This window comes from Antechinus flavipes, chromosome 2 (genome assembly GCF_016432865.1).
Source record: "Antechinus flavipes isolate AdamAnt ecotype Samford, QLD, Australia chromosome 2, AdamAnt_v2, whole genome shotgun sequence".
Lineage (NCBI taxonomy): Eukaryota > Metazoa > Chordata > Mammalia > Dasyuromorphia > Dasyuridae > Antechinus > Antechinus flavipes.
The window spans coordinates 232,680,335-232,700,465 of NC_067399.1; the positions used below are offsets into that span (position 1 = coordinate 232,680,335).

Here is a 20,131-nt window from a genome sequence, read left to right on the forward strand (position 1 = left end):
TGTGTGTGTGTGTGTGTAATGTATACATACATATGTATGTACATATAATGGATATAGATATAGATTACTATAGAAATGTAAGCTGTTGTGATCTTCCTCAGAGGACTGGCTTTCCATTCAATCTAACAAGCAATTAGCAGGGGCCAACAATGTAAAAGGGATTATGGCAACGTGCCAGTGGAAACCATGGACATTGGGAGAGGGGGGAGCAATGAGTCACTGGGCGTGGAAGTGGTGGTGATGGAGGCTCACTGAATCTTTGTCACACTCTGCTGAACAAAGGAGCACATGAGTTGCTTTGCTGACAGCCAAAAGCCTGAGTCTCCTGATCCTGCAAAAGGACCCTTTTCTGTTAACAAGTTGAGCTAGAGCAAAGGTGTTGCCCTCTCTTAACCATTTACTCAGCCTCACATCCCTGCCTCTCCCCTTTGCCCCCAGGCTAGGAAGGACCACGAGGAAAAGGCAAGGTGGACAAAGTCTCTCCTAACATTGTCTTCTCCCTGCATCCAAAGTGCGGTTTGTATGTGGCTGCTAATTTGGAGAAGAGTTGGGAGAGAGAGAGAGTTACCGGAAGACAGATTTCAATCACAATCAAAGACCTCTTTAAAAAGATAGCAGGAGGTCCCTGAGCTTGGATGAGGGGGAAATGATGTCTTTATTCTTTATATACTTTATTCTGAAAAGGAGTCCGTCCATACAGTCAAAGGGGTCCATGATGCAAACAAGGTGAAGAAAGCTTGGATCATCTGATATCTAAGGACCCTTCTAACTTTAAATTCTGATTCCATGAAACTGTGATAATGGTTTCCTTAAGGACTTCTTCTTCTAGGTTCAGTGATGGCGTAGTACCCTCCAGTGTTCCCCACGTAACATAGATGATTTCTTGACCTTTCCTTCTGTGAGTTGCTCTCTCCTCAGACATATTCATATTCATGGCTGAATATGGTACTCAAGACTGGACATGGTGCTACATAGACATAGGAACATCTGTACAGAGCCCAGTGGGGTGAATCCATTCCTTTATCTAAACACCAGATAGCTCAGGTGGCCTATGGTTACATTAACTTTCTAGAAGCATTGCCATGTTGTTGATTTACTTGAAGTTTCTTGATCACTCGCCACTATCATATTTTTTTCAAATGAAATGCAATTGAATCAGCTCTTAGATTGTTACTTTACTATAACTGACTTTTAAGAATTTACAATTAGTAATTAGTATTTAGTAATTAGTATTATAGTAATTAGTATTTAGTAGTACTTTAATTAGTATTTAGTAATTAGAATTTACAAAACACTTTAAGATTCTCAAAGCATTTTACCTATGTTAATTTATTTGCTCTCTTACAATAACCCTTTGAGGTAGACGTAATTATAATTTCTATTTGATAGATGAGAAAACTTAAGGCAAAAAAGCTGCTCTGCTAGTGTCTGAGACAGGATTTGAACTTAATTTCTGACTCCTTAGTCCTGTGCTCTGGGAGGTTAACTGCACCATTTAAGGGTTTAAGAATGCCCATAGGTTTCATTCCTTACCTTTTGCCATAGTTCTGGATCTAGCCAACCAACAGTCAACATGGTTTAGTGAACAGGGCATTGAACTTGGTATTAGAAAGACCACAGTTTAAATCTTGCTTCAGAAATACATTGGTTGTGAGACACTGGACAAACCATTTAGTCTATCTGGCCTCAGTTTTCTCATCTGTAAAATGAGACGACAGCATTCTATGGCCTTCAAAAATATCTATGACCCTATAAAGTCTATTCATTCCACACTGTCAGCATTTTCCACTTGGTCCTTAAAAAGAATTATGGCTCACATTCCCAAAGCACTTTGTGGATCACAAAATGTTTTCCTCATGATAATCTTGGAAGAAAGAAGTTTGAATATAATTAACTCCATTTTCAGGTGAGCAAACAGAAGCTGGAGGAAGTTTTAAGTGACTTGCCAATAGTGACATAGCTAAGCATTGAAACAAGGATTTTAAGTTAGGTTTCTTCCAACTCCTAAATCAATTCTATTTCAAATTACTCTAAACTGCTTCATAAGGGATATAAAAAAAATTTAGGGTAAAGGGTAGTCTCTCTTTGCCATAGGATTAACTGACTCTTCTCTTCCTGCCTCTATCTTTGACCTATTACACCCAGATCTGTAGATTGCCCTCTGATCCCATCACTTGTTGAAATAGTATTTCCAGTACTTTGTTGACTGTTACCAACCATCCAAATGTACACAAACATCCACCTACCTCCACACTCCCTATGCTCTCTCCTTCACATTTCCAATATCCTACTTTGCTATGATGAGACCATCCATTTTGAGCTCCGTCATCACTTCTCCACACTTATTTTTACATCTTCATCCCTCCTCTTCTCCTTTGCTCTAGTATCAGAGGATCAAGTGGCCCTTCTTTCCCAGATTAGAATCTCTCCTTTGTACTCATAATCCCATACCTTCCTATCTCTTTGCCCTATTAATCATTCCCCACCTCTTGTTCATTCTCTTCCTATTTAGTGACTCCTTATGCACTATCTGCAGACAGTCCCAGGTCTCCTTCACCTTAAAAAAATTTTCACCTTATTATCTCCTCAAATTTTCAGCCTCCTTTTTACTGCCAAACTCTCAGAAAGAATAATTATTCTTGACCATCTTCAATTCTTTACCACTTATTCACTCTGAAGTCTAATATCCTATCTTATAATTCTACTGAAACTGCTCTCTCAATGGTTCCTGAAGCCTCTTCCCTTGAATAGTTGTTGGTTCCTCTCAGACTCTCCATTTTAAGGAGTATGTCTGGGCCAGTCATGTCTTCATTCTTTTCCAATCTATGCTTCTCACACCTGAACTTTCTTTACCATATTCCCTAGTGGACAACTCCTCTCCCGGACCCCTCCACCTCCATTGCTTTTCAACTCCTTTTGATGTATTTTCTTCCCCCATTAGAATGTAAGCTTTTTGAGGGCAGGGATTTCTTTGCATTGGTATTCCCAAGGTTTAGCATAGTACCTGGCACATAGTAAATGCTTAATAAATGCTTGTCGAGGACTAAATTGATGACAACTTCATTGTAAAAGCAGACAGCTTTTCTTAGTCCTCATTCTCCTTCCATCTTTCTGCCACATTTGATACAGCCAATCATTTCTTCCTTCTGGAGATACACCCCTTACCAAAAGTACTCCTCTGGTTCTTTAGCTAATCATTCTAAATCTCTCATTGTCTCTTCTCTCTTGACTGCACCCCTAAAGCATGCTTGAGGCTTCTGTTCTTAGCCCTCTTGTGTTTCTTTCCACTCTCTCACCTACCTCTCATGGATTCAATGATCATCTCTATGCAGCGATGACTCCCAGATCCAGCTCTAACCTCTCCCTGAATGTCAGTCTTCCACTTTCAACTGCTTAGTGAACATCTCCTGAGGTTATCCTATCAGCATCTCAAACTCAACTTATACAGAACTGAACTTGCTAGCTTACTTCTCTCAATCTGTTCCCCCTTCAAACTTCTCTATGCTGCTTAATGGTCTCAGCATTCTTGAAGGCACTCAGATTCGAAACCTGGGTGTCTTGCCTCTTGATTCTTGGCTTCCTTTATTCCCCATTTTCCAACTCCTATTTATTATACATTCATATCTTTCCCATTCACCCTCCCTTTCTACTCAAACTGACACTTCTCTGCCCCCATTCAGATTCACTTGGACAGTTTTAAGAGTTTACTTGTGTTCTTAGTTTTTACAATAGCAAAAGAATTGGAAACCATGTCGATGACATCAATAGAGGAATGGCTAAACACATTATGGTACCTGAATGGGATGAAATATTACCAGCCTGTAAGAAATGATGAAAGTCATTAATCTAGAGAAGTATGGGAAGAACAATATGAACTGAAGCAAAATGAAGTAAGTGTAACCAAGAAAACAACATACACAATGATGACAACAAGGTAAATGGAAAGAACTATATGCATTCCCACACACAAAAATCAAAAGTAAATAACACAAAATTATAAAGAGCAAGAATGCTCAAAAAGAAAAAAAAGAGGAGTTGTTTGCACTCCAACCTTTAGAAGAAATAGGAGATCCATAAGGGTTGCCCATTATACATATTTTTAGATTTTTTTCAATGTATTAATCAATTATGCTGGTTATTTCTTGCTCCTTTGTTTTGTTTTGTTTTGTTTTTGTCTTAAAAACTACTCTTTTTTATGTGAAATAGCTCTTTGATATGAAGAAAGAAAGATACTGGGGTAAACTATGGTGATATTAAAAAAATCAATAAAAATTTACTTTTTAAAAAAAATTTATCTAGGGTTCCTCTCTCCAAACTGTATTCTACTCAGTTACTAAAATAATTTTTTTAAAAGGCCTCAATTTCCTTTTTTTATTATGAATTTGACAGACATCAACAAGCATGACTATCCCCCAAATCAAAAAAAAATCAGAAAAAAAGAATTGCATTATGAAATCATGAAACTAAATTTTTGTGCAGATTATTTAATATAATAACATACAGAATATAACATTTATATAATTTAATGAATACAACAGTAATTTCAATATTGTCCTGGTTATATGAGTCTCTTTTTGAACTTCCATCTGCTTTCTTCTGTGAATTATAAATATTTCATTAACTTTCTTTTCCTTCTTTTTTTGGGGGGAGAAGGAATTACTATTGCTATTTCTCCCTCTCACTGTCACTCCCAATAATCTTACTAAGGCACAAGTCTGACCCATTTTTACGGCTTCCTACTATAGATACTATATACACTACTACTGCTCCTACTACATGTAAGACAGAATATGAATTCCAACCTTCCTGGACCTCAGTTCTCTTCTTCTGTAAAATGATGGGTCTGGAAGATGGCTTCTGAAGTCCCAGCTCTCTCTCTGTGCTCCTAAGATCCATAACTAAGGCAGACTTTTGCCTTAACACACTTTCATCCTGCAGTGATCCTCCATTCCTTGTAATTCTTTGCTAGTCTCATGCCACAAATGTAACTTCTTCACCTAACCTCAGCCACCATCCTCTGATAACACTGCTGCTACTCTATAGCATCTTAGGCAGCTTTTTGAATACTAAAACCAAGGACCCATTATTATGTCTTTCTTCACTCCCTCTGCCTCTTCTAGGTGGTTGGGAGGTCTGGAAGTGTGGTCCATCCCTCTCTACCATGACTGTACTTGATTGGAGAATACTACTCTCTATGCTGGATCCATTAGCAAGAAGAATGTGGCCTCTACTCAGCAATAAAGGCAGAATCCTAGAGCCTTCCTATATGTCCCGGAAGGGCCCAACCCACTCTATCCCTTGTCCCATGCCTGCCTCCTCATCAATGGTCTTTAGATATTGGGAGGGGGAGGGGAATCTCTGTCTCCCCATTACAGGGTGATTCTTTAGGGTCTCTCTCTACACAGATCTCTCCTTGAAGAGTCCTCCTTCATTTCCCCCATATACCAGAATTCCTCATCATAGCTTTTCAGACTTCTCAGTCTAGCATTTCCTTCAAGATTCCTCACAATTTGGTTCCATTTCCAGGTCTCTGTTACATTAATCCCCTTTACTCATGCTTCATTCCAGCCAAATTGAACTGGGAATAGATGACAAATTGATTTTCAATCACATATTCATGAATTATATCCCCCTATGTCTCATATTAAGCATAAACATGCTACATTGTTAGCAGCAGCAGCAGCAATAGTAGTAGTAGTTGTTGTTGTAGAAGTGGTAATAGAAGTAGCAGTAGTGTAGTAGATGAAGAAGAAGAAGAAAAAAAAGAAAGAAAGAAAGAAAGGAGAAGAAAGAAAAAAGAAAGAAGAATGAAAAAGAAAGAAGAAGAAAGAAAAGGAAAAAGAAAGAAAAAAGAAGAAGAAGAAGAAGAAGAAAGAAAAAGGAGAAGAAAAAGAAAGAGGAGGAAGAAGAGGAAGAGAAGTAATGGAGTAGCGGTGATGGTAGTAGTAGAAGCAGTAGGAACAGTAGTTTATTACTAGCAGAAGTTATAATAGTAGTAAAAGTAATAGTAGTAGTGAAGGTGGTAGTAGTAGCAGCAGCAGCAATATAAGTAGTATTTATTATTATAGTAGTATTATTCTTAAAGTTCAACTCAACTAACACCACTATGTTTCATCTTTCCCTGATTCTCTTCCAGATAAAACCACTCTCAACCTCTGCAAATTTTCCAGAGCATTTTGTATAGCTCCCTTTTGTCCCCATCATCCCCTACTTTGTAGGTATACTTCTCTGTATTTCTTGCCCCTTGCCTGTCCCTCTCTATCCCCTCCAGTTTAGGCAGAATAGAAGATTATTGAAGGCAGGGACTGTACTGTTCTTTATCTAGCACAGAAACCATCACCTGTAAATATTGAATAAATATCTGTCAAGCTGAATAAACAACAATCTGGCCATCCCAGCCCACATCCTCTTTTGCCCATCTCACCCATATTCTCTTCATTCTCCCAGCCAAGCTCTTTTACAGCCTCCTTCTCCCCAAACAGACTCTTCAGAATGGCGTTGGCGATAGGGAGCATCATGGCAGTGGAGGCTGTGTTGCTGAGCCACATGGACAAGAAGGAGGTGGTCACCATCATTCCTAAGATGAGTCTGGTGGGCAGAGAACCAGAGAATGGGCCCTGGAGGCTCAGGAAAAGTTATTGCTTTATTGCTTCCTCCTATTTGCCCCTCCCTCACCATTTCTGCTTACTGACCCATCAGGCAGTACTTTTCACAAGGGCTTCCTTCATCCCCATAGCTAGAAATGATCTCTCTCATCTGATCTCAATGGTTCTTTAGATACTTGGGAGGGAGATGGGAATTTCTGTCTCCCCATTACAGGATGATCCGTTAGGGTCTCTCCCTACACAGATCTCTTCTTGAAGAGTCCTCCTTCATTTTCCCCATATACCAGAATTCCTCATCATAGCTTTTCAGAATTCTCAGTCTAGCATTTCCTTCAAGACTCCTCACAATTTGGTTAGTTACTGAGAGTACTGTGTACTCCTCATGCAGTCATCACATTTATTAGAGCATTTCTTATTTTCTCTGCTTAACTGTTAATTCCTTAAGAATCCAAATTGTATTTAATTCTTCTCTTTATCCCCTTCACAAAACAGAGCTCTACATATAACAGATGTTTAATAAATGTCTATTGAATTAATAATAATTAGAAACTAGAATTATAGAGTTGAAAAGACCTTAGAGATTACCCAGTCCAACTGCTTCCTTTTATAAATGGTGAATCCAAGGCCTAGAAGGAGGAAGGAACTTGCTTCTTTTGTAATACTCATATACATTAATATTCTAAGAGTCCAAGGAAGTCCCCTTAGTCAATGCTAATGCCTTTTTAGCTCAAAGTTTTGCCTCAGATAAAAATACAAAATTCTGGTTTGGGGGATATCATAACAGGGTTAACATTCATATTCTAGAATTAATATATTATTTATATTATGATCTGGGCAGCGAGGTAATACAGTGGATAGAATGCAGGACCCAAAAAGATTTGAATTCAAATCCAACCTTACACGTTAGCTGTGTGATCCTGGACAAATCCCTTAAGCTCTGCTTAAGTTTTACTAGCTTTAAAATGAGGATAATGATAGCACTTATCTGCCAATGTTAACTACAATTGTAAAATTATATGTATATAACATATATACATGTAATGATATTTAGAAAGTGTTTTGCAAATCTTTAAATTTTATGTAAATGTGAGTTATTGCATATATTATTTCAGGTTGTTTCTGCATGTGATTGTTATGATTTAGGAGATAGAATCTGAGTTGTATAACTGGCTAAGTCACTCTTCCATGCAAACTGGAGGGTTGGATTGAATTATCTCTATGGTCCTGTTACCTCTGCCATATGAGGGTCTCTTTCTTTTTATGAAGCCCAAGCATTCCCAAATGCAAGAAGTCAATCATGATCCCCCCAACTGCAGATGGTCTCTTTTCCAAACTACCTTGTATATATTTGTATTTATTGACTTTCTGCTACAAATAAAAATATATTATATACCACATATATTATTACTATTTATATACTATTCATGCTAAAGAGATATACTACATATTATATCATAGTGATTATATAATTTTATTAGAGAATTATAATTTGTATATAATATTGTATATAACATTATATGCTATATATATCCTGTCTATGCTATAAACATATACATATACTTATTGTATCCCCCATTTTAATGTAAGCTCCTTGAGAAAAAGGATTATTTCTCTGTATTTTTTAAATCCCTTGTGCCTAGCATAGTACCTGGAATATAGTAGGCATTTAAATGCTTATTGATTGATTGGATGATTAAGTACAATTCTGATAGCAACATGATATAGTTTAGATAGAACATTGAAATTAGATTTAGAAAGGCCTGGGCTTAAATACTGCCTCAGAAACAGTGGGGTCCCCAAATAGTATAAAAAACCAAGCCCCTGAAGTGGTCAGCATAACCAAATTTGCATTGCATATTCCTATTGAGTTGGAACCAATGGCCATATTTTGCATAACTTCAAATAGTGACCTTATCACAACATTCATCATACACACTAATCGGGACCCAACTGTACTAGACTGTTCTAGTCACTTGTCTCAGCTTCAGTTTCCTTATCTTTAAAATAAGAATAATGATAGCACCTAATTCATAGTTTTCATGTAAAAATCAAATGAGATTATATATGTAAAATGCTTTGAAAACCTTGAAAAGTGCTATGTGAATGTTATTCTATTTTCTACAGAAGCAGTTTTTGGTCTCAGACAATTTATATTCTTAAAAATGATGGAAAACCTCGCAAAGAGGTTTTGTACATGTGGGTTATAACTATCAATGGTTACTATATTTTCAATTTAAACATATTATTATTGTGAAAATAGTTTGACCTTGTTGACCCCCTGAAAGTGTCTCAGGGACCTCCAAAGGTTACCAGATCACACTTGGAGAACTGCTGCTCTGACATTAAGTTTATGTTACTTCATGTGATTTTTAAAAAAAGTATCATAGGGCATTGGAGTATTAGATGTTCACAATAAGCCTATAACATAGACTCACCCAGGGCTGATGATACCCATTTTACAATGTTATAACAGAGGCCCACAGAGCTTAAGGGGCTTGCCCAAGAGCACCTGGTTATACAGTACTAGAACATGAATGAGAGTCCAGCAGACTCCCATGAACTAGATTTTGCATCTGGGAAGGGATAGCCTATTACCTGGCTGGCTGGACTCCAACAAACATCAGCACCTTTAGGGCAATTCTCCGGTGCAGGTTCCACTCCTCAATGGCAGAAGCCATGATTAGCCCACTGAGGAAGAGAAAATTGGTATCCAGGAAATATTGGGGGCAGACTTTGCTGGAAGGCAAGATGCCCAGGAAAGGGAAGAGGATGATGGGGAGCAGAGCAGTCACCGACAAGGGCAGTGCCTCTGTACACCAGTAGAGCGCCATCAGCAGAATGACAAAAAGGCATTTTCCTTCCTGGGGAAGAGAACATAGGAAGAGGTTAGGGCAGAGAACATGGGATATTTAAAACTAGAGACTCCCTTTAAATACAGAATCTTTGTCAGATCTGGAATGTCCTTTAGAACACAGAATGTTGGAGCTAGAAGGAACCTTAAAACATAGACACTTGGAGGAGGGCGGGATCTTAGAATATAGAAGATTAGAATTTGAAGGAACCCAGAATGTTGAAGTTGGAAAAGACCTTGGAACATAGAGTCGGAAGGGATCTTAGAACATGGAGGGTTGGGATTATAAGGAATGTTAGAACATACAGGATCTTAGAACATAGGTTGGAACTTGAGGAACCACAGAACACAAAATGTTGGACCTGTAAGGGACCATCCAACATAGAATGTTGGAGTTATAAGAGACCTTAGAACATGAAGGATCTTAGAACATAGGTTAGAAGTTGAAAAAACTTTAGAAGATAGAGTGTTGGAACTGAAAGGAACCTTAGAACATGAAATGTTGAAACTGGAAGAGACTTTAGAGAATGTTGGATTTGGAAGAGACTTTAGAACATAAAATGTTGGAATTAAGAGGGACCTTAAAACATAGAAAAGTTAGTTGGCAAGGACTTTTAGAACAAAGGATGCTATAGCTAGAAAGAACTTTAGAAATCAGCCAGTTTGACTCTCAATTTTATTGAGGGGGAAACTGAGTCCCACATATAGGAAGTGCCCAAGGACACACCACTAGTTAGTTGCTATCAAGACTTAAGCCAAGATTTCTTGATGCAACCTTGTGTCTGGGGGGCTTTCCATAACCCCAATATACATATCCTCTATGGCTGATGCCGCTGCTACTATAGTGAGTCTGGAGAGTTTTTCTACATGAGCAGGTTAGGAATTGGAGTACAGCCATGGTGACCCCCACATAGCTTCCCAGTCCTCTTAGGGCTTCCCATGGAGAAGGGAATCCAGACTCATGAAGGATTTTAGGGTTTAAGCCAGAAAGCTGTCCAAGGCAACTAATCTGGAATTAACAAAAGCCGTACCCTTCCTCCTCTGGTCAGCTCCTTCTGTCCCTCAGCTTTTCCCAGGCCCCTGCAGAGAAAAGGCTGGCACTGGCTTTCAGTGACAGGATCATTTAGCCTCTTCATTGGGAAGAAATCTCCTGAACAAGTGAAGGTCACAGCTAAGCACCCTGGAATTAAATTTCTTATTCATTCTTTGCTCTGTGCTGATTCACTGAATGACCCTAGGGTATCTCCATTATCTACCCAAAGCTCAAAGTGCTCATCACTGGACCTAGGAATCCTTCCCAGGTAGTGTATTCTAAAAGAGAATACAAGGGTAGACTTCTAAGTGCTGAGAAACCCAGGTGACACTCCATGTAACAGTCTAGATCCTAGTGAGAATGAAGGTTTCCATTTTTAATTTTAACTCTACTGGTCACCTGATCACTTTGCAAATGATCTTGAAATCAGGAGGGTTTGGGTTTTTTCTTTAGCCATGTTTCTTTTCAGAGATAAACTTTCAGGAAATAAAAGGTTGATGTGCCAAGAGAATTGACTCATTTTTATAGGCTTGTTCCATTGAGATTTAGAAAGCTATTCTGACTGCCCACTTAGCAAAGAGATGGGACCAAAAATGTCAAATGAAATCTATGTTTATAGACATCACTCATTTGGTTTTGCTTAGCTATATTTATATGTTATAAGAGAGGGCTTACATTCTCCAACTGATAAATGGTCAAAGGATATGAACAGACAATTCTCATATGAAGAAATTGAAACTATTTCTAGCCATATGAAAAGATGCTCCACGTCATTATTAATCAGAGAAATGAAAATTAAGACAACTCCCAGATACCACTACACACCTGTCAGATTGGCTAAAATGACAGGGAAAGATAATACAGAATGTTGGAAGGGATGTGGGAGAATAGGGACACTAATACATAGTTGGTGGAATTGTGAACACATCCAGCTATTCTGGAGAACAATTTGGAACTATGCTCAAAAAGTTATCAAACTGTGCATACCCTTGATCCAGCAGTGTTTCTACTGGGCTTATATCCCAAAGAGATACTAAAGAAGGGAAAGGGACCTGTATGTGCCAAAATGTTTGTGGCAGCCCTGTTTGTAGTGGCTAGAAGCGGAAAATGAATGGATGCCCATCAATTGGAGAATGGCTGGGTAAATTGTGGTATATGAATGTTATGGAATATTATTGTTCTGTAAGAAATGAGCAGCAGGATGAATACAGAGAGGACTGGCGACACTTACATGAACTGATGCTTAGTGAAATGAGAAGAACCAGGAGATCATTATATACTTCAACAACAATACTGGATGAGGATGTATTCTGATGGAAGTGGATTTCTTTGACAAAGATAAGATCTAACTCAGTTTCAATTGATCAAGGATGGACAGAAGCAGCTACACCCAAAGAAAGAACACTGGGAAATGAATGTGAACTATCTGCATTTTTGTTTTTCTTCCGGGTTATTTATACCTTCTGAATCCAATTCTCCCTGTGCAACAAGAGAACTGTTTGGTTCTGCACACATATATTGTATCTATGATATACTGTAACCTATTTAACATATAAAGGACTGCTTGCCATCTAGGGGAGGGGGTGAAGGGAGGGAGAGGAAAAGTTGGAACAGAAGTGAGTGCAAGGAATAATGCTGTAAAAAATTACCCAGGCATGGGCTCTGTCAATAAAAAGTTATAATTTATATATATAAGGGCTTCTATTGGTGAAGAATGAATTAGTGAGTAATGTTAGAAATGTGAAGAGAGAGAAGGAAATGAGGGAGGGAAGGAAGAGGAGGAGCAAAGGGAGGAACAGGGAAGAAGGGAGAAGGGAGAAGATAGAAAGGAAGGAAGGAAAGAAGGAAGGAAGGAAGGAAGGAAGGACGGAAGGAAGGAAGGAAGGAAGGGAAAGGAGAAAAGGGAGGGAGGTAGAGGAGAGGGGAAGGAAAGAAGGGAGGGAGGGAGGAAAGGAAAACAAAACAAAACAAAAACAAAAATAATTCCAAAAGGGGACAGAAAGGATAGTTTCGTTGTTCCTTTAAATGTTAATATACACTTAAAAACAAACTATGTAACAAGTTCATAGTTGCATATATTTTTCTTCTTTGTCATATTGAAATGTTTGTTCTTATTGATGATTACTACATTCATAATAAAAAAGGTGTTCCACTGAGAATTATGGAAAATAAGAGTTGGAGGATGTTTTAGACCCCAGAAGAAAAAATGTCAGAGCTAGAGAGAACATTTGAACACAAAGTTTAGAAGGTTGGAGATGGAGAGATTTTAAAGGAGAGAAGAAGGTACCTTAGAACTTAGTATGTTAAAGTTGGAAGGGATGGTAGAACAAAGGATCTGAGAGGTCAGAGGAATCTTAAATTTCAGAAAGTCAGATCTTGAAACAACTTTAAAAATCATCTCATCTAACTCCTCCATTTTAAAGAATACAAAACAAGCCGAAGAAGGGAAATCATTTGCACAAGGTCCCCAGACTTTGACCGCAGGTCTCCTGACTCTCCACTATGCCCTATTTCTTCCAGGGAAGTCTACAATTCTTCTGAACCTTAAATCCCCTCTAGTCATTTAAAAAAGCACAATTACAGAGAGATTAAAGTCTAGGTATTTAGGGGCAGAATAAGCAGACCTGGGGAGGGAAAGGGAAAATGCCATGTCAGGTGGTTAATTTTTGAGCTATGAGATGATTGCCAGACTTCCACAAAAACTAGTTTTGCTAAGGTACTTTTTCCCAGTGCCCCCAAGGTTGCCCCTTTCTTAGAAAAAAAGAGAAATGGTAAGAAGATCCCATCTTTCCTTGAACTAGGAGTTCAGAGATTGAACCATCTCTAACAAATCCCATAGCCTACCTTCTCATCTGCTCCCAATACCAACCCATCCTAAACCTTTCCTCTCCCCATGTGTCCCCAAGCCTGTGGTAAGAGCATGATCTGAGCTAAAGAATTGTGAGTAGGGTATCAGGACATGACACCAGCTTCCCCACTGGCGGAAGACATGTTCAGAAGCTCAAATGCACAATAAGGAAAAGGAAGACAAGGAAAATAGGACTCACCCTCTTTGCAGGTGTTTGAGCTACATCATTTCTGGGGTACCTTCCAGCACTGACAATTTATATTCTATATTCTGCAATCACTTCCAGCTCTAACATTGGCTGTGGTCTCATGTTTCTAAATAGTAAGAAAGAAAAATGTTCCCCAAAGGGAAAAACAGAGGAGGGTGAGCTTGCTATATGAAAGAAATACTTGATGATGATAAGGAGTAGAGGCTAAAAACCCCCATCATGGCAGGTGATAGACTGCCTTGAAGAATCCAAAAATAGCTCCTAAAGAAGATTCATTTGTGGAAAATAGAGCTCTAAGAATGTATTTTGTTTAAAAAGAGACTGGAGACATTTCCGTGTTCTAGTCTAGGGGACTGCCAGCATGTCAGAGCAGGGAAGGCCCTTAGAATTCAGAATTTTAGAGCTGAGAGGATCCTTAGAACACAGAATAAACAAAACAAACTCCACAATATCATTCTACTCTGTAGCAGGTAAAATAAGCCCCCAAGGACTTTTCCAACTAATCAAGAATCCAGTCTGGTCCAAGCCAGTGTTGCCAAGAGAGAGCATGACCGAATAGGCTCATTAGCAGATGTTATAAACAGCTGTTTGCCCTGCTCATTAAGAGAGTTCCTTCTGCGCTGGGCACCCACAGCCCTGCCATAGCCTTTACAAATTATTCACAAGTGCCTGGAAATCAGCTAGGGTCATGCTGTCTGGCTCACAGCCTGGGAGACTGATTTAGAGTTGCTGCCCCTGCACTTGGGGCATGAGGAAGGGGGAGGAGGTATATGGATAAGTCTGCCAGGAAAAGGCAGAGCAAGGGGCAAACCCAGGAAAAGTTTCATCATAGCTTAATGAGTGCTCAATGCCAACTCTTTCCCATTCTTAAAAGTTCATCCTGGAACAGGATATTCACATTTGACAGTTCTCTGAAAAGATCATAGGATGCCCTACCTCAAAATGATTTCCCAGAAGCAAAGTCATGAGAAAAAGGGAAGGAGTATTTCTGTAGTACCCAGTGTGTGCTCAAGAACTGTGCCAAAGGCTTTTACAAATATTATCTCATTTAATCTTTACAACAACTATTTAAATTAGGTGCTATTATTATCATTATTTTATATTTAAGGAAACTGAGGCAAACAGAAGTTAAGTGACTTGGCTGGATTACATAGCAAGCAAGTTATGGAGGCTGTCTTTGCACTCAGATCTTCCTAACTGCAGACTCAGTGCTCTATCCTTTTTGCCACCAAAAATGCTTAGACAAATTGAATTCTTTTGCAAAGCCCCATATATAAAGTACCACAACCATGGTATTGGACAGAGACACTCACCATCCCAGTTATATCCTTCTTCTTCCTAAGATTCCTAATGCAGACTGTTCAATACTGGCCAAACTAATTTCTTTTGAATCTGAAATTTTTAAGTAGTATTTTATCTTTTTCTATCACATTTAAAGATAATTTTCAGCATTCATTTTTATAAGATTTTAGTTTCATACTTTTGCTCTTCTTGCCTCCCTCCTCTTTCCTTCCTCTTCCCCTTCCTCAAGATGGCAAACAATCTGATATAGATTATACATATACAATCGTATTAAATATATTTCCACATTAGTCATATTATGAAAAAAAATCAGAACAAAAGGGGAAAACCCTGAGAAAGATAAAACAAAAAAGTGAAAATAGTATGCTTCAATCTGCATTCAAACTCTGTAGTTCTTTCTCTGGATGTGGATAACAATTTTCCATCATGGGTCTTTTAGAATTGTCTTTTATGACTATATTGCTGAGAAAAGCTAGGACTATCATAATCAATTGTCACAGTATTACTGTTAATATGTACAATGTTCTCTGTAAGAAATGACCAACAGGATGATTTCAGAAAGGCCTGGAAAGACTTCATGAACTGATGCTGAGTAAAATGAGCAGGACCAGGAGATCATTATTTACTTCAACAATGATACTATATGATGATCAATTCTGAGGGATGTAGACATCTTCAGTAATGAGATGAACCAAATCAGTTCCAGTAGAGCAGTAATGAACTGAACCAGCTACACACAGGGAAAGAACTCTGAAGAAAGATTACATGAGATAATATTTGTAAAAGCCTTTGGCACAGTTCTTGAGCACACACTGGGTACTACAGAAATACTCCTTCCCTTTTTCTCATGACTTTGCTTCTGGGAAATCGTTTTGAGGTAGGGCATCCTATGATCTTTTCAGAAATCTGAAGAAAGCTGGATAAAGAATCAAGTAAGACCTGAGTTCAAGTACTGCTTCTGATGCACTGTAACTGTGCAACCCTGGACAAGTCACATGGCTTTTGGGGGAAGGTGAATGACAAGGAGACACGGTTTCTGGCATATTTTGAATCTGTCCAGGAATTCTTACCCCTGAAACTTCAATAGTTCAGTTGGTTCCCTTATTGGAGTCATTTTCATTCAAAAATGAAGCTTGTCAATTTACAACTGTGCCCAAAGGGCTATCAAACTCTGCATACCCTTTGACCCAGCTGTGCCATTACTGGGTCTATATCCCAAGGAAATCATAAAGGAGGAAAAAGGACCCACATGTGCAAAAATGTTTGTAGTGGCTCTTTTTTGGTGGTAACAAAAAATTGGAAAATGAGTAAATACTCATCAATCAGGGAATGGCTGAACAAGTCCTGGTATATGAAGGTAATGGAATATTATTATTGTATAACAAATGATGAACAAGCTGGTTTTAGAAAGGCCTGGAAAGATTTACACAAATTGCTGCTGAGTGAAACAAGCAGAACCAGGAATACATTGTACAGAATAACAGCAAGAATGTGCAATGATCAATATGAAAGACTTGGTTCTTCTCGGTAGTTCAGTGATCCAAAGCAACCCAATAGACTTTGGACAGAAAATGCCATCTGCATCCAGAAAAAAGAACTAAGGACATTGAAGGTAAATCAACACATTCTATGTTCACTTCTTTTTTCTGTTTTTTTCTCCCATGGTTTCTCCTTTTTGCTCTGATTTTTCTCTCCCAACATGATTCATAAAGTAATGTGTATTTAAAAAAATAAATTGTCATAGAAACAAAAAAGAAATGATAAGCAGACAGATTTCAGAAAAACATGAAACATGAAAAACACATGAAATGATGCAAAGGGAAGTGAGGAGAACCAGGAGAACACTGTCCACAGTTGTAATGTTCTCTCTAAAAGGTAATGGTCTCTGCTGAGGTTTTCTTGGGGTCTCTGGAGGCAACCTTTGTTTCAGTTCAGTAATCACCACAAGAACAGCCAGGGGTTAAAGTCCTAATCCTTTATTGTCTCTTTCTAAGTCTTGTCTCCTTCACTTGGGGTTCAGCTAGTTTTTCTGGAGGTTTGTCTCTCTACTTGGTTCTGAGAGCTTGAGCTCGAGCCAATCTTCTCTGGCTTCTGAATCTCCCCAACTCCAAAGGTTTGTGCTTCAGCCTCGGGCCACAACAAAGGTGGACGATGGAATGAATCTATCTCAGCCTCTGAGAACTTCTCGTGCGCTTGTCTTTTCTGGGCCTGAGAGCTTCTCCTTTATATGTCCCACACTGAGTACACACCAATCATTATATCACCAGGAAACCATTATTTGTCGTAGGATTAAATCAATGCTAAACTAGATTTAACCACTGTCTCCCTTCTACTTAGTACCTTGTTTCAAGTTCTGGCCCATAAGATCTCCTTGTAGAATTAAATCAATCATATTGAACCAAACTAAATTAAATAACTACTGTCTCTAACAATTTTACCTTATTACCTTGTAAGAATCCTTTGTTTCAAGTTCTGAGTTCTGGCCCATAACACACAGTAACAGCAAGATTATGTGATGATCAACTTTAATGGACTTAACTTTTCTCAGCAATACAATGACCAAAACAATCCAAAAGACTCATAATGAAAGATGTTATTCACATCCAGAGAAATGATTGATAGAGAATAAATGCAGATTGAAGCATTCATTACATATTGAATACGTTCACTTTCTTAATTTTTTATGAGTTTTTTTCTTTTGTTCTGAATCTTCTTCTACAACATGACTGTATGGAAATATGTTTTATATGATAGCATGTATATTACCTATCTTAAATTGTTTACTATCTTAGGGAAGGGGAGGGAAAGAAGGAGGGAGAAAATTTGGAATTCAAATATTTATATAAAAATGAATGCTAAAAAAAACCGTCTGGTTCAATACTTCCATGTTTTAGATGAGGAAATGAGGCCCCAGAAAGATTAACAGACCTAGAAAGTAACTAATCGATCCAGGATTCAAACAGAGGCTCTAAGCTTTCCATTATACTAGACATAGACTTCTCAATACCCATTAAATTGCTGAAACTCACAATTTTGGCATTTAAGATCTACAATTTCATTATTTCCCCTCATATACCCAAAATGCCAATTCAGATGGATGACTCCTTATTCCATGTTCTCACCTGCCTTTTCCTCTCTGTGTCTTTGCCATTTTTCATGTCTAAACAGATTTTCCCTTGCAATCTCCATCTGCTGAGTGCTCTTCCTTCTCTCCATCAAGACCCAACTGAGTTCCTAACTCTTTCACGAAGCCTTCTCAAAAAGCCCCAGATGAAAATGATTCCTCCTTCCTAAAATTTCCCAGTCCTTTTCTTGGACTTTGACACTGTATACATCTCATTCTCCTTTCTATTATAACTAACTGAACATGTGTCTTTTCTTCCTATCAGAGTCAATGTCTCCTAAATATAGGTTACAGGACTTTGAGACAAGAAGATCTGGTTCAAATTCTGCAGCTGCTACTTTTTAGCTATGTGGCTATGAGCTCTTAAGAACTTAACCTCTGAAAACTTCAGTTTCCTCATCTGAAAAATAGAATAATGATACTTTGTAGTACTTAGTTAAAAGGATGGGAATGATGAAATGAGATCATGTGTGTAAAGTAATTTGCAAAATTAAAAGAGTCAATTTCATTTATAATTACAACTCTTATGAAACTATAAGCTTTTTGGAAACAAAGACCATATATATGATATGGTATTTGTATTTGTATTTGTATACTTAGTACCTAGCAGAGTGCTTTGAACATAGTGGTTACTTAATAAATATTGTTGAATGAATGAATGACATTCTGGATTTGACACATAGGTAAATCATCTAACTTTTCTGTGATTCAATTTTCTTCAACTATTAAATAAATAAATTTTCTTCAACTGTTTTCCTAACTAGGCAACTAGGAGGTAGAGTGAATAAGATATTGGACCTGATATCATAAATACCTGAAGTTCAGATACTCATTAGCTGCATGATCCTAGGCAAGTCACTATAACTTCTGTCTGCCTCATTTTCCTCAACTATAAAATGGGGGTTAAAAGTACAGTTGTTGCAAAGATCAAATGTGATAATATTTTTAAAGTGCTTAGCACAGTGCCTGGCACACAATAGGCACTTAATGTTTGCTCCCTCTCCCTTCTTTTTTCTGTTTCGTAGGGGTTTTATGAGGACAGCGCTTTGAAATTTTTAAAGGGCTATAGAAATGTCAATCATACTTGTTAAGGAGACTTGAATGATCTTGCAATTCTCCCCCCTCTCCATACCCTGTCACTACCCCAGCATCTTCCAAGTTGGATGGCATCTAAACTATCCTGGCTCACTATAGCTGGAGTTTATCCCCCAAGTCCTCTGGAAAAGTGGATGGCTGAGGGAAGAAAGAAAGTGGTCTTTCATTCTTAATGCGATCAAAAAAAGCAGGCAAAGCCTATTAAAAGTTGTTAAGATTGTAAGCAGAGTGTTCAAAACTACAGGGACAGTCCAACAAGGAACTCTCTTATTCATATGAGAAAGGAGAAATCCTAGAATCCTTTTCCTCAGGAGCCAAAGCAGAATTGAGAAGGGAAATAGTCGCCTCCATCCACACACATGCTTTCTCTATCTATCCATAGATTTAGCGCTAGAAAAGATCCAACAGATAGTCTAGTCTGTTCTCCTTGTTCTACAGATAAAAAAACCAAGACACAAAGAATAAATGATTAACCTATGTAAATGAATAGTAGGTAGATTCAATTCTTCTGACTCTAAATCTAACCTTCATTCTACTCTACTACATTTGTTTGAGGTATCCAGATTGTCAAGCCTTAAAATCAGCAAATGCCTTTTTTAAAATTGTCCCCAAAAACCTTGCATGGAAATGAAGTTATTTGAAATCTTTTATTCTTATTCCTATAGAATTTAAGAGATGTTCTACTGAGTGTATATTCAACATTACTGGAGGATTGACTTAGAGAAATAGGAGGTCTAACTTTCTTTGTATAGTCCTGATTCCTCAAGGCTCACCTCTTCTGGTCAGTCTGCTCTCTCTATTTGAACCTTCATCAAGTTTCCCTTTCATAGGGATTCAGACGGCATTTAGAATTGTCATCTCAGAACTTAGTATTTAGTATCACATATAGTTCAGTTTCATATGTATTGAAACTTGCCTTCCCAATGACACTGCAAGTTTATTAAATTCCAACTTCTTTTTCTGGGTTCGTTATATACCTTGGACATCTCTGGGCTTTTATCACCAAAAATGGTTAAACAATCCATAATTCCCCTTCTAAGCTTGGTACTCTATGTTCTGAGGCTC

General features: G+C 38.1%; 1 protein-coding gene across 1 annotated transcript in view; it reads right to left on the reverse strand.

Annotated features, from left to right (window-relative positions):
• The window catches only part of SLC13A3 (solute carrier family 13 member 3), a 77,804-nt gene that overhangs the window by 36,072 nt on the left and 21,601 nt on the right, over window positions 1-20,131 (reverse strand). Inside the window, exons 2-3 of the mRNA XM_051976518.1 lie at window positions 9,201-9,466; window positions 6,425-6,588 (exon numbers count right to left, since the gene is read on the reverse strand). Coding sequence (XP_051832478.1) covers window positions 6,425-6,588; window positions 9,201-9,466 — 430 coding nt within the window. The remainder of the gene's footprint in view (window positions 1-6,424; window positions 6,589-9,200; window positions 9,467-20,131) is intronic.